The sequence below is a fragment of the Pipistrellus kuhlii genome, unplaced genomic scaffold, assembly GCF_014108245.1.
Source record: "Pipistrellus kuhlii isolate mPipKuh1 unplaced genomic scaffold, mPipKuh1.p scaffold_m20_p_63, whole genome shotgun sequence".
Taxonomy (NCBI): domain Eukaryota; kingdom Metazoa; phylum Chordata; class Mammalia; order Chiroptera; family Vespertilionidae; genus Pipistrellus; species Pipistrellus kuhlii.
In genome coordinates, this window is record NW_023425566.1 from 796,330 (window position 1) to 823,801 (window position 27,472).

Below are 27,472 nucleotides of genomic sequence, written 5' to 3' on the forward strand. Positions count from 1 at the left end.
CCTCCCTTGGAGCCGGGCCTGCGTGGGGCTCATGTCCAAGGACGGTGGGCGCTGCGGGGCGGCTGCGGCGGCGCCTGAGTCCGCCCAGGCCCTCCTGGAGGTCAGGGTTCAGGCCCTCGCCCTCCGCGCGGTGCTTCCGGCTGGAGGGCGGCCTGCCCCGGGCCTGCCGGCCTGGGCCTGCTGGGCGCGGAGGCCTCGGAGCCGGGCCTGGCGCTCGGGGCCTGCTCGGAGTTGGGGCCCGGCCCTCCGCCCCGCGCGCCCCCTCGCGCCCGGCCGCGCCCTGCACGTCTCGCGAGCGGCCGGGCGGCGGGAGGCGGGGCCGGCGGGGAGGCCGGGGCGGCGCCGGGCCCGGCCTGAGGGAGCGGGGCGGCGGGGCCGCGGGCGGGCGGCGAAGATGGCGAACGTGGGGCTGCAGTTCCTGGCGAGCGCGGGGGACGCGGACCCGCAGAGCCGGCCGCTGCTGCTGCTGGGCCAGCTGCCCCACCTGCTCCGCGTGCCCTGGAGCCACGTCCGCGGGAAGCTGCAGCCCCGGGTCACCGAGGAGGTGAGCGGGCCGCGCCGCCGCTGAGGGCGCGGGGCCGCCCGGCCTGCCCGCCCCGCTCCCGCCGGCGCCGCGCCAGGCCGGCCTCCCGGCCCAGCGCCGCCTCGACGAGACCGGCTCCCGCTCGGGCCTCCTCGAGGGCACGGCCTCCCTCCAGGCCCGCGGCGGGCCCACTCGCCCCGCTCCCAGGGGCACCTGCGGGCCCAGCCTGGTTCCCCGCGTCCCAGTAAAGCAGCCCACACCGCCCAGCCCACCTCACACCGGCCCGGGCCGCCCTGCCAGCCGCAGGTGCACTGTGAGCACACACCAGCCACACTCCGCACAGGCCCACGCTGGCCCCCTGGCCGGGTCTGACCTCGCCTGGGGGGGAGGGGTCTGACCTCGCCTGGGGGGGAGGGGTCTGACCTCGCCTGGGGGTGTCTGACCTCACATGGGGGAGGGGTCTGACCTCGTCTAGGGGAGGGGTCTGACTGCGCTTGGGGGGAGGGGTCTGACCTCGCCTGGGGGGGGGGTCTGACCTCACATGGGGGAGGGGTCTGACCTCGTCTAGGGGAGGGGTCTGACTGCGCCTGGGGGGAGGGGTCTGACCTCACATGGGGGAGGTCTGACCTCGTCTAGGGGAGGGGTCTGACTGCGCCTGGGGGGAGGGGTCTGACCTCGCCTGGGGGGGGGTCTGACCTCACATGGGGGAGGGGTCTGACCTCGCCTGGGGGGGTCTGACCTCGTCTAGGGGAGGGGTCTGACTGCGCCTGGGGGGAGGGGTCTGACCTCGCCTGGGGGGGAGGGGTCTGACCTCGCCTGGGGGTGTCTGACCTCACATGGGGGAGGGGTCTGACCTCACATGGGGGGGGTCTGACCTTGTCTAGGGGAGGGGTCTGACCTCACATGGGGGGGGTCTGATCTCGTCTAGGGGAGGGGTCTGACTGCGCTTGGGGGGGGGGGTCTGACCTCACATGGGGGAGGGGTCTGACCTCGTCTAGGGGAGGGGTCTGACCTCGCCTGGGGGTTGGGGGGAGGGGTCTGACCTCACCTGGCCGCCTGACCTCCTCTCCTCCCACAGCTGTGGCAGGCCGCGCTGGGCACGCTCAACCCCAACCCCACGGACAGCTGCCCCCTCTACCTCAACTGCGTCGCCGTGGCCGCGCTGCCCTCGCGCGTGAGCCGCCACAACAGCCCCTCGGCCGCGCACTTCGTCACCCGGCTCGCGCGGACCTGCCTGCCCCCCGGGACGCACCGCTGCATCGTGGTGAGTGGTCCGGCCCGCGGGCACTGCCACCGGTTCCAGCGCACGGGGACGCTCCCCCAGAACCGTTGTGTAGGCCCATGAGACCCAGATCCAGACTCAGGTCTAGGCCGGGCGGTTAGGCCTGGGTCCGGGGAGGCCTCCTGTGTCCACACGGTGTGGGGCGGCCTCCGGGCCTGAGGGCAGCCCCCCGGGCCGTGTCCTGCCCGCCGCCCCTCACAGCTCTCCTCTGCGCAGATGGTGTGTGAGCGGGCCGACGCCTTCGCCTCCGCCTGCGCCCTGGCCCGCGCCTTCCCGCTCTTCACCCTCCGCTCTGGCGCCGCCAGACGCGCCGAGAAGAGGACCGTCACGGTGGAGTTCTTCCTGGTGGGACAGGACAACGGGCCGCTGGAAGTGTCCGCACTGCAAGTGGGTGTCTGGCCGCGGGGAGGGGGGACTGGGGAGCAAGCGCCTCTCCCTCGTGGGGAGGATGGTGGGCCCGTTGTTTTTCCTGAGGAGGCCCCAGAGGCCTTTCCTAACCACTGCGCCTCCTGCTCACTCCCTCAGTGCCCTTTGTTTTTAGGACGTGGTATTGTCCAGCCGGTCAGGTGTCTGCTGAGCACCTAAGCAGTGCCAGGCGCTCTCATGTTGGAATGCTAGTCATCCTGTGCACATACATGTCACATACCCCTCTATGGCACGCTTTCCCACATGTTATCTCCCCGGAACCTCAGGATGACCCTTTGGGAACTAGGCAAGGCCTTAGGTGGATGGAGTGTCAGCTCCCCTCCTCTGTAGTGTGACCATCTCAGATCCCACCCACGAGCCATTGCCCTCCCCACCTCCAGTCCGGTTCCAGCAGCCACACCTGCACCGTCCTCTCCCCATCTCCCCTTCTCTCTCGGGAAGGCTGTCACTGTCAGCCCGGAGCTCCTGGAGGGCAGGGGCCTGATCTGACACATGATTTTCCCAGGACTTGGCTCAACTGCCCGGTGCCTGGGAGTGCCCCAGCCACCCCTCCTGCTCTCCTGGACGGCTGCAGTGGTCCTGACCTGGCCCTGCTGCCCCCGGGCCCTCCCCACCGCCTTACACACGAGCACCATGTCTTCCCAGTGCTTGTCAGGAACCGGGCCCTGCGCTGAGCCGCGGTGTGCACTCTCACCGGTGCGATCACTGAGTTTTCACAACAGCCCGTGAGGTGGGCCCTGTTGTGATTGCCACTATGGAGCCGAGCACACTGAGGCTCAGAGACAGGAGGTGACTTTCTGGGGCCCCTCCGGCGAGGGGTGGAGTCAGTCTTTCACTGCTGCCGCCGTCTGTCTGGAATTGTGAGCCCAGGAAGTGCTGCTAGCCCCTCTGGCCTTTCCTCACGTGGGGCCCCAGCCCCCTCCGCTTCCTGGTCTCCTCCGGGTCACTGGCCTAGAACGGAAGGGCATGTTGTGGTCTCTGCTGGACTCAGGTCTCTGCGGGACTGGAGTCTCTTGCACATCTTTGGATGCTAAGCCCAGTGTGGCACCCAGTAGGTGCTCCAGTAAACATGGATGGGATGAATGATCCTGTGTGTGTGGCGAGGAAGCTGAGGTGATGAGGCACAAGCTCTTTCCCGGTCCGCGTGGCTCTGCGTGCTCTCTGCCCCCGGCCCGCGTCAGCTGCGTGGGAGAGCTTGCTCACCGGGTCTGCGAGGCGGCCGCTGGCCTCCTTCGAGACCAGTCTGGGGCATTGACGCACTTCCCAGCAGCGGGCAGCTGCGTCAGAGATGAGCAATGGATTTGTGTGTGTGACGCCCACAGGTGGGGACCTGGGCCTCCCCTGGGGAGAGCCCGCTGACAGTCACCGGGACCCCGCAGGCACATCTCATATCGGAGCTGTCAAGTCCTGTAGCTCTGCCTTTTAGGCTTTGGGGTTTAATTACCTCGGAGCAGGCAGAGCTTGCACAGCAATTGGTCGGGGCCTGGGAGGTGGCGGGCTGGCGCTGTCCGGAGCCTGCCCTCCTGACCCCGTGGGGCCAGACGAGGCACAGATGAACATGCTGCTGTCTGCGCCCCCGCCAGACCTGCACAGCTTTTCTCTTTTAATATCGCTGCCTGTCTGGAACTTGGGGGTGGCTGGGGGGATGGACTGGGGCAGAGACAAATGAGAGAAAGCAGAAAACTTGCAGGTCAGGGCAGAAGCAAAAGCAAGAGGGGGTTCTCAGCAGAAAGGCCGGTTGGGGGGGTGGGGCTGGGGCAGCTAGTTTCTGGTCTGTACACACGGTGTGCCCCTGCCTAAAGTCCCTGTGGTGGCCAGCCTGGGTTGCTGGGTGGGCGATGGGCTGCACAAGGCAGGTCTGCCTGTTTCTTCCCTCTCTTCTGTCTCAGAGCAGAATGGTATCAGGTGACCAGGAAAACAAGGGTGGGCTCAGGTCTACAACACACTCACAAGGGGCTCACGTCAGAAAAACGCCTCCCTGAGGGCCAGCGGGGAGTGCTTTTACTCTGGAAAGATCCAGAGGAGCTTCTGAGGGCGTGACCTCTGAGCAGTGCCTCGGGATGGCTGGGGTCTTCACGAGAAGAGAAGGGGGGTGTATTGGGCAGCTCAGGCTGCCATGAGGAAATGCCACAGACGAGGCAGCTTAACCAACAGACATCTACCTCTCAGTTCTGGAGCTGGAAGTCGGAGGTCAGGGTGGGTTCTGCTGAGAGCTCCCTCCCTGGCCCTCAGGCGGCCACCTCTTTGCTGTGCCTTACAGGGCAGAGAGCGTGCTTGTAGGGACACTAATCCCATCCAGGGGCCCCACCCCGTTGACCTCCCAGAGGCCTCCTGATACCATCCTAGTGAGGGTTGAGGCTTCAACAGTGTGTCTGAGGAGCTTAGTCATGCTCTTAATAAAGGGTAGCACCTCCCCCTGAGAGAGGAGGTGGGGATGGCAGAGGCCACAGGTGGGGATGCCCAGGACTTGCAGACCCAGGAGGCCAAGCACAAGGTCACCTGCTGCCATGAGGAACACAGCAGCAGGTGAGGCTTAGAAAGGAAGGTCAGATGCCAGCCAGGCCGAGGGGTCACTGGCACTCTGTAGATCGCTGGGTGGTCAGGAGCAGGCAGCTTGACTCTCGCTTCCCCCTCCACCTGCCCCTTGCTGTTTTGTCAGCAGCCCCGCAACCTCCCCCAGGTGAGGAGTGCCTCTGACACCTTTCAGTCACCAGGGGAAGGAGGGACAGCCCCTTCTACATGGTCTCACAGCCCAGTGACAGCCTCTGTCTTTTCCTAGTGCCTGACAAATGCCACGGAGGGCGTACGGCTGGCAGCCCGCATTGTGGACACACCCTGCAATGAGATGAACACAGACACCTTCCTTGAGGTGCGTGGCCCTGACGGCCAGGGGTTGGACCAGGATGGGCTAGTTGGCGGTAGACCCTGGGGAGGGTCACAGGAAAGCTGGAGGCCAGAGGGGGACAGTGTTCACAGTCTCTGCACTCTGCCTGGGGAGGCCTGGGGCTGCTGCGGACAAAGACCTACTGTCCACCCAGCTCTCAGGGCCAGCAGCCTCAGCCGAGGCCAAGGGCTGGAAGGGGAGAGCCTCTTTCGAAGGCCCCTCTGCAAAACTCCAGCCATGAGCTGCAGGAAATTGCAGAGTTGGAGGGCCAGCCTTCTCTCCTGGGTTTAATCACACTCAAAGCAAGAGCCTCAGAGCCGCTGGCGTCCAGGCCTGGTTCCTCCCCCACCGCGCAGCCATCAGCTAGGCCTTGGCCCCGAGCCTCGGCCTCGCCTTGAGTTAAGCTGTCTTCACGTGTCTTGTGTTGTTGTTTTTTCCACGAACACATCCAGGAGATTAAGAAAGTTGGAAAAGATCTAGGGATCGCCCCAACCATCATCCGGGATGAGGAGCTGAAGACCAGAGGGTTTGGAGGTGGGTCGGGGCTGGTCCATGCGGGACTGGGCATCGGGGAGTGCTCCGGGGCCCTTGGCTGGCAGAGTGGCAATGGGCACGTGGTGTGTCGTCCCAGGCTTCGTCCTGAAAGAAACGGGTCCGTGTCCAACCCCAAGACCAGAGCCTGGGAAGCAGACTGTCACTGGGGAGAAAGGAGGCAGCGGTTCAGGTTCTGATTCAGTCCTGGAAGCCGTAGGGTCCAAGTCCTCCCCCGCCTGCTCCCTCTCCAGCCTCCTCACGTGTTACTGGCCTGGTGCGTGGGCCAACTCATCAGGGCCTTTCTGTTCCTCGAATACATGCAGTCACGTCCACACCAGGGCCTGTGCCACAGATTCCTGTGTCCAGGATATGTTTTCCCGAGGTCCTCAGGCAGGACGCCCTCCCCTGCTCACCTCAGCTCAAAGCCCCCCGCAGAGAGACGTCCCTGACTGCTGGGCCCATCCGCCTCTGCTCCTGACCCCGGCGGTGCCGTGACGACCAGGACACGGTGCTGTAGGACTGGCTGGAGGAGGGTCCCTGTGTTTGTTCTCTGTGGCCCCAGAACAGATTACCCAGGAGGCAGTGCATAAAGGGATGCCACAAGATCTCACAGCTCTGTTGGTAGGGAATCGGGCCAGGGTCTCCCAGGCTGCCATGTGCAGTAGGGCGGCTGTCATTTGAAAGCTTGACCGGGGCTGGGGTTGTGCTCCCAGCAAGGCACACTCATGGCTCTGCCAGTAGGCCTCGGACTCACGCCCCTTTCCACGAGGGCCTCTCCTCCAGCGGCTCACAAAGCTGTAGCTTCTTCCCTCAGAGCAAGGTCTCCCTGTAACCTCATCTCCTTGTCTCGGCACCACCTCCAAACAGGAGTGAGTCGCAGGGTCTCGCCCACACTTCGGGAGAAGGTCACCTTAGAGGTGCCAATGACAAGTGCAGGCAGAGGCCACCCCTGTAGGGGAAAGCTCACAGAGGAGGGTCCTTGCAGTGGGTCTTGCAGGGCGAGCAGGAGTTTGTCAGAAGCCATTATCGGCTCTTGTCCTGGTTGCTGTGATCCTTCAGTTCTGTAACTTGGGGACCTGAGGCAAGGACTGTGCCCATGGCAGCACGGTGGGGCATGAACTGAACAGTGAGGCAGCAGTTGGAGTGAGCTCGGAAAGGGTGGTGCAGTGTGCTGAGTGCATGGAGGGTTCAGGGAAAGGAGAGCAAGCGTGGGCTGGAGCAACCTTGAAGCATTGTCCAAAAATCATTTCATTCTGCAATCCTGTTCATTTCTTTCTGGGAACGATACAGTATTTTTTTCTCAGCGGGTTTTCTTGCCTAACAATGCTACGCATAGAATTTGTTTGCAGTCCAGAGCTTTGGAACTAATTTGCATTCCTCATCCCCCACTGGCCAGGGGCAGGAAAGGGGGCAGGGAGCTCAGCTTGGACTGCACAGCTCTCCAGGAGCAATACCCCAAAGCCTGAGGATACTTCCTGTCAGGGGACTGATGTTTGGGGGGGAGCAAGGGGGGAGGGTCTGTTGGGTCTCTCTGCTCCGTTCACCCTGAGCCTGACTGCCCCTCCCTGTGCTTCCCATAGGAATCTATGGTGTTGGCAAAGCCGCCGTCCACCCCCCAGCTCTGGCCGTCCTCAGCCACACCCCCGACGGAGCCACCCAGACCATTGCATGGGTGGGCAAAGGGATCGTCTATGACACCGGGGGCCTCAGCATCAAAGGGAAGGTGAGGTGCCGGCCATGCTCAGGTGGTCCCAGGTGTGGGGACCAGGGGGTGCACGGTTCTCACGAGTCGGAGGACGATGGCCAGGAGAGTGCTGTTGGGCGCACCTCCGGGGAGCTGGGTTCGGGAAGGGAGACTGGGCCCAGCCCCCCTTCTGAGAGGGTAGTTACGTGCCCACCGCTAACAGGGTTCTGGAAACAAAGTCTGGATAGGATCCAGAAACAAGCTGCAGAAGTGATGAAAGGGGGGCTGGGGGAACTGGGGAGGCAGCGTGCAAGGCATCAGGCGTCTCTGTTCTGCGTGAAGATGAATGAGCGGGTTTCCAGGGACTGAATGCTCAGGGCGGTCTGTATAGACCACGCAGAAAGCAGGCCACTAGGTGCAGCCAGGGGATGCGGGCCCAGGGGCAAGCCCCTGGTGTGGCTACGAGGCTGAGGTCTCAGCAGTCACGTCTGTGAGTGACTTTTGCAGTTGGCTGTCTTGGGGATGGATGCACAGGAGATGTCAGTCTGTGCCCCTGCCCTCTTCCACACCCAGCCGGGCACCTTCATCAGCTCACCCCACACTCTGCGCCAGGTCTGGGCTGGCCTCTAAGGGAGAACGACTGGGAGGGACTCAGACAGAGCAGACATGTGAGGTTTATTCAGGAGGAGGTCTGAGAGAAGGAGAATCAACCATCCCCGAGAGAAAGCTTTAGAAGGGAGAGGACAAGTGAGCTCATACAGAGCAGACACTGAAAATTGGCTGCCTGCATGGCTTACCGATGTGTCCTGTTGGCCCACATTGTGTTTAACGTTTGAATTAGTTACCAACTTTTAAAAACAGGAAGAATTCTCCCTAAAGACTGGATTTCTGACCTTTTGTAAACTCAGAGGGTCTGGCCATGCCTGTCCTGCATCCCCCCTGGTGGCGTTCTGCCGCAGCCCAGTGGTGGCTGACCCATGGATAGAGCCTACACCTGCCGTTTGCCACAAGCCCCACCACTCCCTGCTGCCTCTCAGACATTGAGCCCCATTGTCAGTTGCTATTTAGGGTAGGCATTGTGCTACTGGTTTTTGTACTTCTAGCCTTCTAGTGATTTGGTTCCTGCAGTAGGTGATCTGTTTGTTTGATTTCATGTTTGATTTATTACATTCATCCTTCTTCAAACAACAAAATTACTTTCAGGACTAATCAGGAAATGAAACTAATTATAACAAGGGTTTTAAAAAGCACACACCAATAGTGAATTAACCAATAGCAAATTCTCCTTTATTGAATTCCATACATATTTTCATGCTTGTAAAAACTCTTAAAATAAATATTACAATACAAATGAAGAAAACAGTAATGGATTAACACTTTTAAATAGAATAAATGTAATTTGTATTTTTTTAAAATTTTCTTTTTTATGTATTTGTGTGAGAGACAGAGAGACAGAGACAGAGACAGAGACAGACATCCATTGGTTGTTCACTTACTTATGCATTCATTGGTTGCTTCTTGTATGTGCCCTGGCTGAAGATCAAAACCCCCGACCTTGGGGTATTGGGATGACATTCCAACCAACAGAGCTACCAGCCTGGGCATACTTCTTTTAATAGGAAGAAATGTATGCTTCCATGTTGATTGTGTTAGGAGATGTATGCTGTAGTTTTGTTCTCAGGCAGATCTGTCAGTGAGTTAATCAGAAAAGATCTTTACGTTTTTACCATCACTAGATAGACAAAGGCACCAGACTTGTCAGTCTATCTTCACTCATGGCCCATGAAAACACTATTCATTTTCATTTTGAGGAGTTTCTATTACATGGAGCAATACACACAAATACTGAGGAACAGTCTGTAGCATAAGAATCTCTTGATGAAGTCTGCTAAACACTCTATTTCCCAAGAAACTTCAGAAATCGCTCTCCTGTTCGTGTGTTCCATCCTTTGAGATTGCTTCCAGCAGCTTTCAAATGTCCGTGGAGTCAGAACGTTTCAAACACAACTCTTTGCATTCACCTAGATTGAGAGAGGTGAGGAGTGTGAGCTCATGGCACCTTTGAGTTGACTTTGAGTCCATGTTGGAGGGCAGGAGCATGTGGCACTGCAGACACCATGGACACTGTGACATGGAAGCCAGCCCGCACCATTCTGACCGTTGGGAATGGTCCTGAGATGGGAGGTGCGGCACAGGCTGAGTGCAGGCCAGCTGTGCAGCCGGCAGCTATTACCATCCATTAGAATAATGCTTCTAAAAGGATAAGTAATTAAAATAGGCAATTTGAAGCTTTTATTTAGATGATTAGGACTCACTTTTACCAGCTACAGGTTTTTTTTGGGAGGAAGAATTTACCACTGACTTGTAGTCAGTTTATTACTGCCCTTAAGTTCTCCCCAGACAATGAACCTCTCTAGTTCCCTGGTGTCGCCCCCACCCCCCCACCCTTGCTCGGAGGCAGCTGAGTGCTGGTTGGGAGAATTGTGGGTTGTTTCTCCTGGGACCAGAGGCTACTTTTTGATATCGGCTTGTTGGAGGGTCAGAGTGAGAAGCGGCTTCCTGTGAATTAGTCATTTTGCTGGTGGCACCGGCTCCCCATTTAGCAGGAACAAGCACAGCTCCGTTTCCAAAGGTTTCAAAGACAAATCAGGATCAGCACGAGCTAGCAGGTGGCAAAGATGTTAGTCTCAGGACCTCTTGCATCCTTAAAAACTATGGATCCAAAGAAGTTTTGCGTATAAGGGTGATGTCTGTTGATGTTTTCCCTACAATTAATTAAAACGGAAATTTTAAAGATATACTTACTAATTCATTTAAATCCAAAGAGGTGCACACTAAGACACATTATAATTAAAATTCCAAGGGTTAAAGACAAAGAGAGAATCTTAAAAACATCAAGAAAAAAGCAGTTAGTTACCTACAAGGGAGTGTCCATACAGCTGTCAGTTAATTTCTCAACAGAAACTATGCAGGCCAGAAGGGAGTGGCAAGCAATATTCAAAGTGATGAATAGCAAAGACCTACAACCAAGATTATTCTACCTAGCAAAGCTATCTTTTAGAATTTAAGGTCAGTTAAAGAGCTTCACAGACAAGAAAAAGCTAGAGGAGTTCATCACCCCCAAACCAGTATTACATGAAATGTTGAAGAATATTCTTTAAGAAGAGGAAGAAGTATAAAGAAATAAAAAATATGAACAATAAAATGGCAGTAAATACATATCTATCAACAATTGAATCTAAAAATCAAAATAAGTGAACAAGAAATCTTATGAACAGAAGAAACAGATGAATAAAGTAGAATCAGAAGCGTGGAAACATGGAACAGACTGACGAGTCTCAGAGGGAAGGGTGGTGGGAAGAGACTGATCAAAGATCTTACGTGCATATGTGCATTACCTATGGACACAGACAGTAGGGTGGTGAAGGCTTGGGGTGGGGTGAGAACAAGGTGGGAGGATAAAAAGGGGGCATCTGTAAAGATTTTTAAGAAATGAAAATAATATAAACCCATTTTACACATGCATTTAATGTAAATGCTATGAAATAACTATATTTTCCAAAGTGGAAAACAATTAGCAAGGGGAGTGGCATTGTGTTGCATTTCTGCAAATCTCTTTAGGGCCAGTGCCTGCTGCGTTTAGTGTGCGTGACCTGTTGTTTCGGTCACAAGTAAGAAGGAAGTTTGCCTCACTCACTCCATAGTTGGGAAGGGAGAACAATTGGAGTAGTACAATTGGAGGAACTGAGGCCATTCTCCTGTTATTGCACCGAAACTCCTCAAGCCGTGGCTCCCAGAAGCTCACCCTAATGTGCAGCCTGAAACAATGCCAGTCAACTTTCATGCCCTATTACATTAAAACTGAGTGGTCCAGCTTGAGCTTGCAGTGCGTGACTTTGTAATAGTGTCCTGGGTCATTTGGAAGACATTGTTGGTAGGATTATGCAGGACTTCTAAAGCTTGACACCTTTCATTGAGTCACATTTCTTAATATCACCCTTCATCTCCTTTAAAAAGTCATGGAGTATTCAGAAGCTGGAGGCAGATAGAAGTTTTCCAAAATTCTGATTTTTTTTTTCCTTAAAAGCTCAAATTTTACCATTAGCAACAAATAACAATGGGAAGTAAGAGGCTTGCTTTGTTCATTTTTGAGAAAATATCTGCCAGACACCTACGTGTGAATAACCACCGTGCATCAGCTGTTCTTTCAAGGAAGAAGGTGCTGGTGAGAACAGCAGCCAGACAAGAGGGAACGCGGCCGTGTCCGCCTCCGCCCTGACAAACTGTCCTCGGGTGGAGGCGCGTCGCCGAGGCTGTGCGGGGGCCAGCGTGCAGCTGCAGCCGTGAGCCTGAGCCTCCGGTGCGCTGCACTCCTTCCGCCCCGTCACACCCAACGTGGACGTGGCTGCGTCAGTGGTTGAGATGTTTTCAAGTTGATAATTTTAACTGCCTCAGCAGGAAACGCAGAGAAATGGGCAGTGCTTGCCTCTCCTGGAGGCGGGGGCCCAGGCCGCGCATGGGCAGCTCATGGGTGCACGCCGCACTCTGCCGTCCGCGGCCCACTTCTCACTTGCGGTCCACAGGTGCCCGCGCCAACCCCGTGCAGAAGGCAATGCCACCCGAGTGTCCGATGGGGATCGTTCCTCTGATAAAAGGAGGAATAGGCCGGCGGGGGGTGGGGGGGACCTGCAAAGCAAGCTCAGTGAGCAGCTCTCCCCTGCGGGTGGGCGTTGTCTGCCTGCGGCTGGGAGGCTGTGCCGGGCCGGGACCCTTCAGTAACCATCTTGAGCCATTTTGCAAGTGTGCGTGACCTGTTGTTTCAGTCACAAGTAAGAAGGAAGTTTGCCTCACGGGCCATTTTGCAAGTGTTTTGCTTCCACATCCGAGACCCTATTTTTCCTTTTAAACAGTCCTGTGCTTTCTCGCCGTTTAGGTCAAAAGAGACAGCTTATTTTCAATAGTGCTAGCTGGGTCATTTTCACTCAATTTAATTGTAAAAGCAGCTCAGTTTATACCTAAAAATACTTTCCATTAAAACTCGGGGCTCATGTAATCCGATAAAGGTTCAAAACATTGCTCAGTACATTTCAAACCCGAATCCTTATATGTGATGACCTGCTGTTAATTTAAAATATGAACTTGTCAATTAGCATTGGGAGCCTGTAAAATGTAAAAATATGTGACCACTCTCCAGTTTACAGAAAACCACAATTACCTCTGTTTCCAGCGGCCTCTCATTAGACTGGTCTACCCAGGAGGTGCCAGTGGATGGGCAGGGTGGCGGGACTGCAGGTGTCCTGGCCAGTGTGTGTGTGTGTGTGTGTGGGGGAAGGGGGGTTAGGGGGAGGGGGGAGGAAGGGTTTGGTGGTGTGACTGACATTTGGGGAAATTTCACATTCTCCCAAGTGGATGGCTCAAGAAAGGGATGTGGAGCAGCAGGGAGCCAAGAACAGAAGTGTCAGTGAGGCCAGGCGGTGCCAGCTTCAAATGCCAGCGCAATGCAGTGGCCTGCTCCCAGGGCGGTCCGGGGACCAGTCACAGCCTCGTCTCCCAGCCATGCTCCCTGTTTATGTAACAGCACGGCCGCTGTAAATGCAGCAGCTCTGGGCGTCCCACTGTTCTTGGTTGTTTTCTTAGTAATTATTTATTGTTGGAAATACTACATATTACCCATTTCCCTACCTCCCATTGATCCCCTCCAGCTTGGCCCGCCCCTGTCCAAGGACCTTCTTTGCCCCATTGTCTGTGTCCATGAGCCATACATATACACAAGGTCCTTGGTTGGTCACCTCCCACCCACCCATCCACCCTCCCCAACCTTCTCTCCGAGATTTCACGCTGTTCCAAGCTTCCATGTCTCTGGATCCACTCTTCATCCGATTATTTTGTTGCTTAGATTCCTCATATGAGTGAGATCATGTGATACTTGTCTTTCTCTGACTTATTTCACTTAGCATGATACTCTCCAGGTCCCTCCATGCTGTCTCAAAGGGTAAGAGATTCTTCTTTTTCCTGTTACATAGCACTTCATGGTGTAAATGACCACAGCTTTTGCATCCACTCAGCTACCGATGGGCAATTGTGCTGTTTCAGATCTTAGCTATTGTACATTGTGCTGCTATGAACATAGGGATGCATACATTCTTTCTGACAGGTATTTTGGGTTTCTTAGGACATATTCCTAGAGGTGGGATCACTGTGTCAAATGGCAGATCCATACTTAATTTTTTCAGGAAACTCCATACTGTTTTTCATAATGGGTGCACCAGTCTGCATTCCCACCAGCAGTGTGCTAGGGTTCCCTTTTCTCCACATTCTCGCCAGCATTTGTCATTTGCTGATTTGTTGATGGTAGCCATTCTGAGAGGAGAGATGTGGTACCTCATTGTGGTTTTGATTTGCATCTCTCTGATGATCAGTGACTGAGCATTCTTTCATATGTCTCTTGGCCTTCTCTCTGTCCTCTTTGGAGAAGTATCTAGGTCCTTTGCCCATTTTTGTAATTGGCTTTTTTGTCTTCCTTTCGTAAAGTTGTATGAGTTTCTCATATATTTTGGATATTATCCCTTTATCAGATATTTCATTGTCTAATATGTTCTCACATACAGTGGGGTTTTGTGATGGTGTCTTTTGCTGTGCAGAAACTTAGTATATTGACGTAGTCCATTTGTTTATTTTCTCCTTAGTTTCCTTTGCCCTAGAAGATGAATCTGTAAACATATTGCTACAAGAGATGCCTGTCATTTTGCTGCCTATGGTTTCTTCTAGGACTTTTAAGGTTAACCAACTTACATTTAAGTCTTTTATCAATTTTAAGCTTATTCTTGTTTACAGTATAAGTTGGTGGTCGAGTTTCATTGTATTGCAAGTATCGGTCCAATTTTCCTATCACCATTTATTGAAGAGACTGTCTAGATTCTGTTGTATGCTCTTGCCTCTGTTGTCAAATATTAATTGGGTGCAATGGTGTGGGGTCTCTGTTCTGTTCCATTGGTCAGCATGCCTGTTGTTGTGCCAGTACCAGGCTGCTTTGATTATGGTGTCTTTGTGGTACAAGTTGATATCTGTTATTGTGATTCCTCCAACTTTGTTTTTCTCAAAATTGCTGCAGCTTTTCTGTGTCTTTTTAAATTCATTTAAATTTTTAGAGTATTTGTTCAAGCTCTGTGAAATATAACATTGAATTTCAATAGGGATTGCATTGAATCTGTAGATTGCCTTAGGTAGTATTGATATTTAATGATTTTGATTCTACCAGTCCATGAACGCAGTATATTCTTCCACCTGTTTCTATCTCCTTCAGTCTCTTTTTTTCAGTGTCCCATAGTTTTTTGAATACAGGTCTTTTGCCTCCCTGGTTAAGTTTATTCCCAAGTACCTTAATTTTTTTGTTTCAATGGTAAATTGCTTGGTTTCTCTTTCTGAGAATTCACTATTGGTGTATACAAAGGCCATTGATTTTGGATCCTGCTCCTTTGCCAAATTCATGGATTAAATCTAGTAGTTTTTTGGTGGAGTGTTTAGGTTTTCTATGTACAATATCATGTCCTGTGCAAATAATGAGAGTTTTATTTCCTCCTTCCCAATTGGGTGCTATTTTTTTCTTCTTGTTGTTTGATCTCTGTGGCTAGGACTTCCAGTGCTATGTTGAATAAGAGTGGTGAATGCAGACATCCCTGTCTTGTTCCTGTTTAGGGGAAATGGTTTGTTTTTGTCCATTGAGTATAATGTTCACTCCAGTTTTATCAGATATGGCCTTCATTATGTTAAGATATGTTCCCTCTATTCCCACTTTGCTGAGAGTTTTTATAAAAAATGGGTGTTGGATTTCGTCAAATGTTTTTCCTGGGTCTATTGATATCCTCTTGTGTTTGCTGTCTTTCAATTTGATTGTGTGATTTATTAAATTTATCGATTTGCTAATATTGTACTAGCCTTGCACCCCTAGAATAAGTCCCACTTGGTCATGGTGTATGATCTTTTTAATATATTGCTGGATGCGATTTGCTACTATTTTGTTGAGGATTTTAGCATCTATGCTCATCAGTGGTATTGGTCTGTAATTCTCTTTCTTTGTAGTGTCTTTAACTGGTTTTCTAATTTTGATAATGCTGGCCTCATAAAATGAGTTTGGAAGTATTCCTTCCTCTTGGATTAATCTGACGGATTGAGGAGTATAGGTGTTGGTTCTTATTTGAATGTTTGGTAAAACTCCTGTGAAGCCATCCTGACATGGACTTTTGTTTACTGGGAGTGCTTTGATTAATGCTTTCTTCCATCAGTTATTATTGGTCTATTCAGGTTTTCTGATTTCTCCTGAGTCAGTTTTGGGAGGTTTTATTTTTCTAGGAATTTGTCCATTTCATCCTCATTGTCCAGCTTGTTGGCATATAATTGTTCGTAGTATTTTCCTGCAATCCTTTGTATTTCTGTGGTGGTAGAGGTTAGCTCTCCGCTTTGGTGTCTGATTTTATTTATTTGGGTCCTTTTTGATTTTTGATGAGTCTTATTTGTGGTTTATCAATTTTGTTTATCCTTTCAAAGAACCAGCTTTTGCATTCCTTGATTTTTTTTATTTTTTTATTTTTTATTTTTTTATTTTTTATTTTTTTTAGTCTCTATGTCATTTCTGCTCTAATCTTTATTATTTCCTTCCTTATACTTACTCTGGGCTTTTCTTGTTCACTTTCTAATTCTTTAAGTTGTAGGGTTAAATAATTTATTGCTGGTTTTTCTTGTATGTGTGGGTTTTTTGTTTGTTTGTTTGTTTTTGTGTGTGGTGTGTGTTTTTTTTGAGGTATGCCTGCAGTGCTATGAACCTCCCAATCAGAACTGCTTTTGCTGTGTCTGAGAGATTTTGGGTGGTTGTTGTGTGTTCATTTTCCTTTGTTTCCAAGAAGTTTTTATTTCTTTTTTGACCTCATTGGTAACCCGTTCATTGTTTAATAACATGCTCTTTAGTCTCCATGTGTTTGAATGTTATTGAGTGTTTTTATTGTAGTTGATTTCTAGTTTTATTCCACTGTAATCTGTGAAGATGCTTCATATGATTTCAGTGTTCTTGAACTTGTAGAGACTTGTTTTGTGTCCTAACCTGTGGTCTGTCTTTGTGAACGATCCATGTGCATTTGAGAAGAATGTATACTCTGCAGCTTTGGAGTGAAATGTTCTATAAATGTTAATTAAATCCATCGATCCAGTGTGTCCTTTAGAGTCATTGTTTCCTTGTTAAGTTTTTGTCTGGAAGATCTATCCAGTGAAGTCAGTAATTGTTAAAGTCCTCTGCTATGACTGTATTGTTGTAGAGCTCTCCCTTAAATTCCTCTAGAAGTTTTTTTTATATGTTTAGGTGCTGCTCTATTGGGTGCATATATGTTTACCAGGATCACATCATCTATTAATAGTTGGATCGATCCCTTTAGTTTATGTAGTGACCTTTGTTGTCTCTTGTGATGGCCTTCATTTTGAAGTCTATTTTGTCAAATATAACTGTTGGTACTCCAGCTTTTTTTTTTCCTCTCCCATTTGCATGGAGAATTTTTTTCTATCCCTTCACTCTTACTCTGTGTGTGTCATTTGTTCTGAGGTAGGTCTCTTAGATGGTGTATAGATGGGTCATGTTTTTGTATCAATTCAGCTACCCTATGAATTTTTGCTTATTTGTTTAAAGTATTACCTCTGTCTCCTTTTTCCCCCGATTGACCCCCCTTTCCCAGGACAAGCCCACACCGCCCTAGGGTCTGTGTCTATTGGTTATGCTAATGTGCATGCATATAAGTCCTTTGGTTGATCTCTTACCTCTCCCCCACACTGCCCACCCTTCTCTCTGAGCTTGGATGATCTGTTCAGTGTTTCTTTGTCTCTGGATCTATTGTTGTTCATCAGTTTATGTTGTTCACTATATTCCACGTATGAGTGAGGTCATGTGATAGTTATTTTTCTCCGACTGGCTTATTTCACTTAGCATAACACTCTCCAGTTCTATCTATGCTGATGCAAATGGTAAAAGTTCTTTCTTTTTTACAGCAACATAGTATTCCATTCTGTAGATGTACCACAGTTTTTTAATTCACTCATCTGCTGATGGGCACTTAGGCTGTTTCCAAATCTTAGCTATGATAAATTGTGCTGCTATGATCATAGGGGTGCATATATTCTTTCTGATTGGCATTTCTGGTTTCCTGGGATATATTTCTAGAAATGGGATTACTGGATCAAATGGCAGTTCCATTTTTAATTTTTTGAGGATGCCAGCACTTGTTGTTTGTTGATTTGTTGATGGTGGCCATTCTGACAGGTGTGAGATGGTACCTCATTGTTGTTTTGATTTGCATCTCTCAGATGATTAGTGACTTAGAGCATGTTTTCATGTGTCTCTTGGCTTTCTGAATGACCTCTTTTGAAAAGTGTCTATTTAGGTCCTTTGCCCATTTTTTAATTGCATTTTTTTATCTTCCTTTCCTTAAGTTGTATGAGATCCCTGTAAATGTTGAAGATTAAGCCCTTATCTGAGATAACATTGGCAAATATGTTGTTGTTTTGTTGGTGGTTCCTTTTGCTGTTCAGAGGCTTTTTATTTTGATGTAGTCCCATTTGTTTATTTTTTCTTTAGTTTCCATTGCCCTAGGACAGGGGTCTTCAATCTTTAAGACATAAAGAGCCACTTGGACCCGTTTCCGAAGGGAAAAAAAACCTTGGAGCCGCAAAACCATTGCGACATTTAAAACAAATATAACACTGCATATATTGTTTTTTACCTTAATACCAGATCGTGCAGTTAGCTGTCAATCTGAAGAAAAAAAGGACTTTTTCATTTAACAATGTAAAATATATTTTTGCAAATTAATAGCTAATTAAAATATTTAATTTACCTGGTTAATGGGATTTTTGCTCCTGAACCTCAGTGCACAGTGTCAGCACATCAGGGCTGTAAGACGTTACCTTCATTTTCACATGGGCTTGCAAGTTGTCGGAGCCGCGGTAAAGCTTCAAAAGAGCCGCGTGTGGCTCTGGAGCTGTAGGTTGCCGACACCTGCCCTAGGAGCTGTATTAGTAAAGATGTAGCTACATCATATGTCTGATATTTTGCTGTCTATGTAGTCATCTAAGATTTTTATGGTTTTCCGTCTTACATTTAAGTTCTTTATCCATTTTGAGTTTGTTTTGGGGTATGGTGTAAGTTGGTGATCTAGTTTCATTTTTTTGCTTGTTACCAGTATCTGACCAATTTCCCAGCACCATTTATTGAAGAGACTGTCTTGACTCCATTGCCTCCTTTGTGAAATATTAATTGAGCATAATGGCTTGGGTTGATTTTTGGGTTCTCTATTCTATTCCATTGATCTATATGTCTGTTCTTGTGCCAGTACCAGGCAGTTTTGAGAACAGTGTCTTTGTAATAAAGCTTGATATCTGGTATTGTGATCCCTTCAACTTTATTCTCTTTCTCAGAATTGCTGTGGCTAATTGGGTTGTTTTTTTATTCCAGATGAATTTTTGGAGAGTTTATTCTAGGTCTGTGAAATATGCCATTGGTATTTTAATGGGGATTGCATTGAATCTATAGATTGCTTTGGGTTGTATGAACATTTCGATGATGTTAATTCTACCAGTCCATGAATACGGTATATTCTTCCACTTGTTTATATCTTCATCTATCTCTTTTTTCAGTGTCCTGTAGTTTTATGAGTACTGTGTGTGTTTTTTTTACCTCCTTAGTTAAGTTTATTCTTAAGTATCTTATTATTATTATTATTATTGGTGTAATGGTAAATGGGATTTTTTTTTTAGTTTCTTTTTTTCTGTGAGTTTATTATTGTTGTTTGAAAAAGCCACAGATTTCTAATTTTGTATCCTGCTACATTGCCAAATTCATTTTTTAAGTCTAGTAGTTTTTTTATGGAGTCTTTAGGGTTTTCTATGTATAATATCATGTCATCTGCAAATAATGACAATTTTACTTCTTCTTTTCCAATTTGTATGCCTTTTATTTCTTTTTCTTATCTATCTCTGTGGCTAGGACTTCCAGTACTATGTTGTATCAGTCTGGTGAAAGTGGACATCCCTGTATGATTCCTGATCTTAGGGGAAATGGTTTTAGTTTTTGCCCATTGACAATGATGTTGTCTGTATGTTTGTCATATAAGGCTTTTATTATGTCGAGGTATGATCCCTCTATTCCCACCTTTCTGAGAGTTTTTATCAAAGTGTTTTTTATTTTGTCAAATGCTTTTTCTACATCGATTGATATGATTATGTGATCTTTGTCTCTCAAATGTGATGTACTACATTTATTGATTTGCGAATATGGTACTGTCTTTGCATCTGGGGAATAAATCTCACTTAGTCCTGGAAATGGTCTTTCTAATGTAATGCCAGATCTGATTTGCTAGAATTGTGTTGAGGATTTTAACATCTATGTTCATCATGGATATTGGCCTGTAGTTCTCTTTCTTTGTGGTGTCTTTATCTGGTTTTGGTATTAGGGTAATGCAGGTTTCATAGGGTGAGCTTGGAAGTGTTCCTTCCTGTTGAATTTTTTGTATAGTCTGAGAAGGATAGGTTTTAGTTTTCTTTTGAATATTTGGTAGAACACCCCTGTAAAGTTGTCTGGACCAGGATTTTTGTTTGCTGGAAGAATTTTGCTTATTGTTTCAGTTTCATCAATAGTTATTTGCCTATTCAGGGTTTTTTATTCTTTGTGATTGAATTTTGGATGGTTGTATTTTTCTAGGAATATGCCATTTCCTCTAGGTTGTCCACTTTGTTGAAGTGGAGTTGTTTATACTATTTTTTTACATTCCTTTGTATTTCTGTGATATCTATTATTACCTTACCTTTTTCATTTTTGGTTTTGTTTATTTGGGTCCTCTGCCTGCTTCTTGGTGAACTTGGTTAGAGGTTCATCAATCTTGTTTTTCCTTTCAAAGAACTAGCTCTTGGTTTCATTGATCTTTTGTTTTGTGGTGTGTTTTTTTTTTTGTTTGTTTTGTTTTTTGTTGTTGTTTTGGTGTGTTTTTTTTGTTTTGTTTTTATTTTTGGTCTCTATGTCATTTATTTCTGCTCTGATCTTTATTGTCTCCTTCCTTCTGCTTACTCTGGGCTTTTCTTGTTACTCTCTTCCTAATTCTTTTATATATATATATAAATTTTTTTTACAGAGAGGGAGAGGGATAGAGAGTTAGAAACACTGATGAAAGAGAAACACCTATCAGCTGCTTCCTGCACACCTCCAACTGGGGATGTGACTGCAACCAAGGTATATGCCCTTGACTGGAATTTAACCTGAGACCCTTCAGTCTGCAGGCCAACACTCTGTCCACTGAGCCAAACCGGTTAGGGCTCTCTTTCTAATTCTTTAAGTTGTAGGGTTAGATAATTTATTACCATTTTTTCTTGTTTTTTGAGATAGGCCTGTAGAACTATAAACTTCCCTCTTAGGACTGCTTTTTACTGTGTTGCATAGTTTTTGGGTTGTTGTGTTTTCATTGTCATTCCTTTCCAGGATGTTTTTTAATTTCTTCTTTGATCTCTTTGGTAGCCCAATCATTGTTTAATAGCATGCTATTCAGCTTCCAAATGTTTGATTTTTTTTTTCATTGTTCTTATTGTAGTTGATTTCTAATTTTATGCCATTGTGGTCTGAGAAGATGCTTGGTAGGATTTTTATCTTCTTGAATTTGAAGCGACTTTACCTGTTTCCCAAATGTGGTCTATCTTTGAAAATGTTCCATGTGCACTTGAGAAGAATGTATATTCTGTAGCTTTGGGGTGCAATGTTCTGAAGATGTCAATTAATTCCATCTGGTCTAGTGAGTCATTTAGAATTGATGTTTCTTTGTTGATTTTTTGTTTAGATGATTTATCTTGTGGTGTCAAAAAAAAAGTCCCCTACTGTGATTGTATTGTTGGTGATCTCTCCCTTGATATCTTTCAGAAGTTTTTTATGTATTTGGGTGCTCCTGCATTGTGTGCATATATGTTTATCAGGGTTATATCCTCTTGCTGAATTGCAGCCTTTGATATTATGAAGTGGCCTTCCTTATCCCTTGTTATGGCTTTCACTTTGAGGCCTATTTTGTCAGCTATAACTATTGCTACCCCAGTTTTTTTTGTTTTTGTTTTTGTTTTTTGTTTGTTTTTTATCCAGGAAGCTTTTGTTTGACCATCTATTTTGAATGATAGCCTGTTGGATATAGTAATCTTGGTTTCAGATCCTTGTTGTCCATTACCTTGAGTACTTTATGCCATTACCTTTTTGCCTGTAGAATTTCTGATGAGAAATCAGCTGTCAGCCTTGTGGGAGCTCCTTTGTAGGTAATGGTTTGCTTTTGTCTTGCTGCTTTTAAGATTCTTTTTTTTTTTTTAATTTTTAAAAATATATATTTTATTGATTTTTTTTTTTTTTTTTTTTTTTTTTTTTTACAGAGAGGAAGGGAGAGGGATAGAGAGTTAGAAACATCAATGAGAGAGAAACTTCGACCAGCTGCCTCCTACACGCCCTCCCCACTGGGGATGTGCCCGCAACCAAGGTACACATGCCCCTGACCAGAATCGAACCTGGGACCTTCATTCTGCAGGCTGATGTTCTATTCACTGAGCCAAACCGGCTTCAGCTCTTTTTGTCTTTTATTTTTGGCATTTTAATTGTGATGTGTCTGGGTATGGCCTGCTTGGGTTTTTCTTGCTTGAAATTCTCTGTTCCTCCTGGACTTGTGTGACTTTTTCCTTTACCGGGTTAGGGAAGTTTTCTGCCATTATTTTTTCAAACACGTTCTCTATCCCTTTCTCCCTTTATGCCTTGTCTGACACACTTGCTTTCAAATATTGTTATGTTTCTCATTCTCCTACAGCTCCCTTATGCTGTCCTTCTGTTTTTTTCTTTCTTTTTTTTCTTTTTTCTTTTTGGTTCTGTGATTGAGTGATGTTTACAACCCTGTCTTCTAATTCATTGATTCAATCCTTAACTTCTAATCTGCTGTTTATTCCTTCCAATATATTCTTTATTTGTGCTGTATCATTCTTTATTCCTCTTTTCATAGTTAACTATATCTTTTATCATGCTGTTGAACATCTTTACTATCATTCTGAATTCTATACTACATAAATTTCTTATCTTTGGTTCATTTATCTCTTTTTCTGGAAAATCCTCTTGTTCTTTCATTTGGGGTTTATTTCTTTGCTTCCCAATTTGGCTGTCTGTTTGGGCTTGTGACTGTGTATTAGATAAATCTGCTATACCTCTCAATCTCTAGTGCAGGACAATGTCAAATGCTGTTTCTGACTAATTAGATCAGGCAAAGATTCAAAGCCTCCAAAGATTGCCTCTGTCTACAGACTGGTAGGATTTTGTCTTGAATTGCAGTCAGGCAGTCATCCTCAGGTGTGGCAAGAGTGTTTTCAACTTTCTTGGGCAATTGCTTCTGCTTGGACAATAATTGTTATCCTGTCTCTTAATGGGCCTCAGGAACTCTGCACCATGGTGTAAGACATTTTCCAATAGGGTGGAGCAATTGTCTTCCCCCCAGGCAAGGTCACCTATATAACAAATGTCTGTATGTGAAAGATGACCTCACAGCTCAAGAGAGTGACTCAGCCCAGGAAACCGGGGTGTCTGCCTTCTGAGCTCTAATACCAGAATCTTGGATCCCAGCTTCTGCTTACACAGCTCCAGTCCACTCTGCCCTCCTTCTGTTGGAATCCGAGGTGGGTGGCTCTACAGGGGAATATTGTGAGTTGACCCTTTAAGAGGGTGCCGGAATTTCCAGTCTCTCCCTGGCTCACAGCCAGATGTTTGTGGGTACCCTTTCTCAGTTCTGGTGCTGTTTGCTGGGGGGCCCAGCTTGGGGATTAGATCCCACAGTTCTCAGTGGCAACCCCCCACAGCTGAGATATCTTCCAGAACTTCAGCTGCTGTCTGTGGGCACCCGTCCAGCCCTTTCGCGCCTCTGTCCCTCCTACCAGTCTCTATGTGTCTCCACTCTCTGTCCTCAGTTATCAGAGTTCTCTCAGAGATTCTTCTGTTGGTTATTCAGGAAGTTTTTCTGTATTTAATTGTAATTTGTTTGGTCCTGGGAGCATGTTCATGTACCTTCCACTTACTCTGCCGCCATTTTTAATCTCCTCTGTTGTGAGTTCTTCATCATTGTTCCCCTTCTCTCCTTCGGCTCCTGCTCTTTCTCATTCTCTTCTGCTGCTCCTCCTCCTCCTATTCGTTTTCCTCCTTCCCCACAGCTTCCTTGGATAACCCCCAACACTCTGCTCAGGTGAAAGTGTCCCCTGGAATTTGGCCATTACTGCCTCTTGCTTCTAGAGAATGCCCACCTGACCAGTGAGAGTGTCCTGGCTTCCCTTTTCTAGGTCCTACAGGTCTAGGGAACCCCTCTGGGCCCTGGGTGCTGAGTAGAGTGGGCTGGGGCAGGTGGGGCATTGTTGTGTACCAGTCACCTTACTTACTCCCCTCTCGCCCGTCATGCTGTCTGCAGACCACCATGCCCGGCATGAAGAGAGACTGCGGTGGTGCTGCAGCCATCCTGGGGGCCTTCAGAGCTGCCGTCAAGCAGGTGAGTGGGACCCCACTCCTGCAGTCCTGGGAGAGGAGGGCCCTCACTCATCCTTCCTGTGGGGTTGGCACCCATCACAGGCCAAAGCCTCTAAAGGGAAGAAGTGAGGGCTCCAGGGCAGCTCCTCCCTGCCCAGGATGGGGATCGCTGCCAGAGGGTGAGGTTGGGGGATGCCGTCCTTTGGAGCCCAAGTGCCAGTGTCACATGGTGAAAAGTGTGTTCAGCAAAGGGGTGGTGTGCCTGACACCGTGGGGGTGGCTAACCTCTCAAAAGGAGCTGCTCAGGCTGCTTCTAGGAGCCCAGCCCTTCCTGTCACCAAATGCAGGGCCTCCTCTCTCTGTAGGACCTACCTGTCTGGCCTGGTTCCTAGGGGTAAGCTTAAAGTGAGAGCAGAAGGTCTTGGCAAAGTTTCTAATTAATGCCCATCAGAAGCCCAGCCTGTTCTCTGCAAGAGGAACAGACTTGCAGGACGGAGGGGCCCGGAGCCTGGCTGCCTCTAGCTTCTGCCTCCCTCGGTCTCATTTGAAATGGGCCTTCCTGGGGTCTCTCTGAAGCAGAGCCGCAGGCCACAGGCCACCGCGCTCCGTGCAGGGGATGCGGCACGTGGAGCACCAGCCACCCGCTCTCTTGTCCCCTTGCTGGCTGGAGACTAAGGAGGAGTGCGGCCATCTCCCCTCTCCCCCCATTGCCCCACTGCCTCCCTCAATGAGCTTATCCGAGCACCACAGCTTTCACTGGAGCCTCTGCCCCTCTCCTCCAGGGCTTCAAAGACAACCTTCACGCAGTGTTCTGCTTGGCCGAGAACTCCGTGGGGCCCAACTCCACGAGGCCCGATGACATCCACCTGCTCTACTCCGGAAAGTAAGACACCCTCGCTCAACACGCAGCCCAGCGCCCTGCGCGTACTGTCCTCTCCATCCCAGGCCAGGCTGGTCAGCTGGGGCCATGCTGGCTGGGGGCAGATTTCACCCTGTTTGCTCCCAGGGGTGCCCAGAAGAGTGACGGGGTCCTGGCTCAGGGGCTCAGGAACCACCCTGCTTTGGTGGGGGAGCCCTTCCTCCCCAGGTGACCCTGACAGGTAGCCGTGCACTCACCTAGGCCAGGGCACAGTTTGCGTGCTGCCCACACATCCTGTTCTCCATCGCACAGAAGAGGAGGCCGAGGCCAGAGCTGGTGGCTTGTGGTATGGGCGGGATTGACACAGTGGCCTTTGCTCTTGATCCTGGCGCTGCAGGGAGGGGGAGTTACAGAAACAGGGCTCTCCTCAGGGAGTGCCTTCCTGAGCGGTGTCTGCCGCCCCCAGGACAGTGGAGATCAACAACACGGACGCCGAAGGCAGGCTGGTGCTGGCCGACGGTGTGTCCTATGCCTGCAAGGACCTGGGCGCCGACATCATCCTGGACATGGCCACGCTGACCGGAGCGCAGGTGGGAACCGGAGGCTGCCTGGCCTCCCGGAAGGAGGGGTGCTGTCATTTCATCTTCCTAACCTGGCGGGGAGGGTGCCGGTAGCAGAGCCCTGGACTGAGGCCTGGGTGCCGGATGGGGGGAAGTGGGGGTTGGGGAGAGGGCTCCCTCACCTGCGTCTGTCGCCGCCTCTCACCACTGTCTCTGTTCCCTCTCCTGGGGGCTCTGCCCACTCTCCTGTCCCCAGGGCATCGCCACGGGCAAGTACCACGCTGCCGTGCTCACCAACAGCGCCGAGTGGGAGGCGGCCTGTGTGAAGTCCGGGCGGAAATGCGGGGACCTCGTGCACCCCCTCGTCTACTGCCCCGAGCTGCACTTCAGCGAGTTCACCTCGGCCGTGGCCGACATGAAGAACTCAGTGGCGGTAGGTTTGGAGCGGCTCCTGAGGGGTGCCAGTGTGACCCCAAGAAGCAGCAGCAGTGTAGACAAGGGTCCCTCCCAGGAGGCCCCGATCTTTGCTGTGGCTGGGGGTGGGGCAGAGGGGGGCTCTAAAGAGGGGATATACCATTCACTGGGCCCTGCCAGCATGCCCACCACGTCTGGTACTGGGTTCCCTCCCCATCTGGGGTCTCCCTGTTGCCCCCATCAGTCCCTTTGCTGGCTGCTCCTTGCCTTGGGGTGAAAGCAGACCTAAGCCCACATGCAAGGTCCTTGGGCTCCCAAGCTCCTCTCAGCTGCCACTCCTGCTCTGGCCCCTCCCTAGCCCCTGTCAGACCAGAAAGGTGTCTGAGGATGGCGAGGTGGGTCCACAATAGGCCCTGATGGTGCTCTTGGTGGAGACCCTCATCCAAGCCCCCATTGCTGGGTGGGGAAGGGTCACTGTCTGCCTCTGTCCCCCCAGGACCGCGACAACAGCCCCAGCTCCTGTGCCGGCCTTTTCATTGCCTCGCACATCGGCTTCGACTGGCCTGGGGTCTGGGTCCACCTGGACATCGCCGCGCCTGTGCACGCAGTGAGTGCTGCTCCGGGGCGTCTCCCTCCGCTTAGGACACTTCCTGGGCTGGCCTCCATCTGCATCTCCCCCGCCCCCGGCCCTCCCCTCGGCCTGGCTCCCGCCATCAGATGCGCATCCAGAGTCCTGTCTGGCTCCGGAGCCGCAGGCTGAGCTCATCGGAAACATTGTGTGTTGAGGGTCATTCTGTTCATGGCCCCACCTCCCAGCCAGCTGTGGTCCCCCGACCTCTGGTCTCCTCACCCCTGGGAACAGTGGCTGCTGTTGGCGGTCCTTCCCCAGCCAGCCATCCTCAGCAGGAGGCCCAGGGCCTGATGTCACTCTTTCTCACCCTGGTAGAACCTGAGTGTGCAGGGTAGCAGACGGGTCTGCAGGGAAAGTGGGGTCCTCGCCCCCCCTCCCCCCCCAGACGGCTCGCTGAGCGGGCCTGGCTCCCTGGCAGGGGCTCCACCTGCGCTTTGTCCACAGGGTGAGCGCGCCACGGGCTTCGGGGTGGCCCTCCTCCTGGCACTCTTCGGGCGAGCCTCTGAGGACCCTCTGCTGAACCTGGTGTCCCCGCTCGGCGGCGAGGAAGACCCCCCGGAGGGGGACACGGAGAGGGACTCCAAGAGGCGCAGGCTTGTGTGAGGCTGGCTGTCCCCCCGCCCGGCCGCAGGGGCGCTGCCTCCCTTTGCACTGATTAATTTTAAGCGATTGGAAGATTATACTTACGATGGGCTTTGGTTTGTTCTGTTCTCAGTTGTGGTGATGGAGGTGGCTCTTATGTCTTTGACAACAGCTCAGAGTGGGCGGGTGGGCCAGAGGAAGGGCTGGAGGCGCCGGGCTGTTTGCGCCATAGGCAGGCCTCCCAGCTTCTTCACTGTGCTTCCTGGGCTCCGCATGGCAGCCCCACTCCTTTGGCTTCCTGGCCCTCAGCCTCCTGCGTCTACCTGGTGCCCATTTGGGTGCCTGAGCCCTGGGTCCTGCCCGGGTCCCCCCATGGCCCACATCACAGAGGGCCCCGCCCGAGCGCTGCCCGATGGCTGCTGTCCCCAGGCAGCTCCTCCTTTGAAAGGATGGAGGTGGCTTGCTTTGGGGCCTCAGTGTTATAAAGAGAGGAGTCTACCCTGGCCCCTTAAAGTCCACTGGCGGTTGAATTAAATATGGCTGCATCACATCA

General features: G+C 50.2%; 1 protein-coding gene across 1 annotated transcript; it reads left to right on the top strand.

Annotated features, from left to right (window-relative positions):
* The first annotated feature begins 282 nt into the window (after window positions 1–282).
* On the top strand, window positions 283–27,472 carry NPEPL1 (aminopeptidase like 1). The gene is made up of 12 exons (XM_036420161.2): window positions 283–544; window positions 1,602–1,787; window positions 2,022–2,192; window positions 5,011–5,100; window positions 5,568–5,649; window positions 7,230–7,372; window positions 23,818–23,895; window positions 24,656–24,756; window positions 25,199–25,322; window positions 25,549–25,725; window positions 26,203–26,313; window positions 26,782–27,472. The coding sequence occupies exons 1-12, from the start codon at window positions 395–397 to the stop codon at window positions 26,938–26,940; spliced, it is 1,572 nt and encodes a 523-aa protein (XP_036276054.1). The 5' UTR covers window positions 283–394; the 3' UTR covers window positions 26,941–27,472.

Bases quoted from the DNA above. Each gene is read 5' to 3' on its own strand.
- NPEPL1 (XM_036420161.2), top strand. From the start codon at position 395: ATGGCGAACGTGGGGCTGCAGTTCCTGGCGAGCGCGGGGGACGCGGAC. The intron at 23,896-24,655 runs GTGAGTGGGACC...CCTCTCCTCCAG, and splicing joins TCAGAGCTGCCGTCAAGCAG to GGCTTCAAAGACAACCTTCA. The intron at 25,726-26,202 runs GTAGGTTTGGAG...CTGTCCCCCCAG, and splicing joins ACATGAAGAACTCAGTGGCG to GACCGCGACAACAGCCCCAG.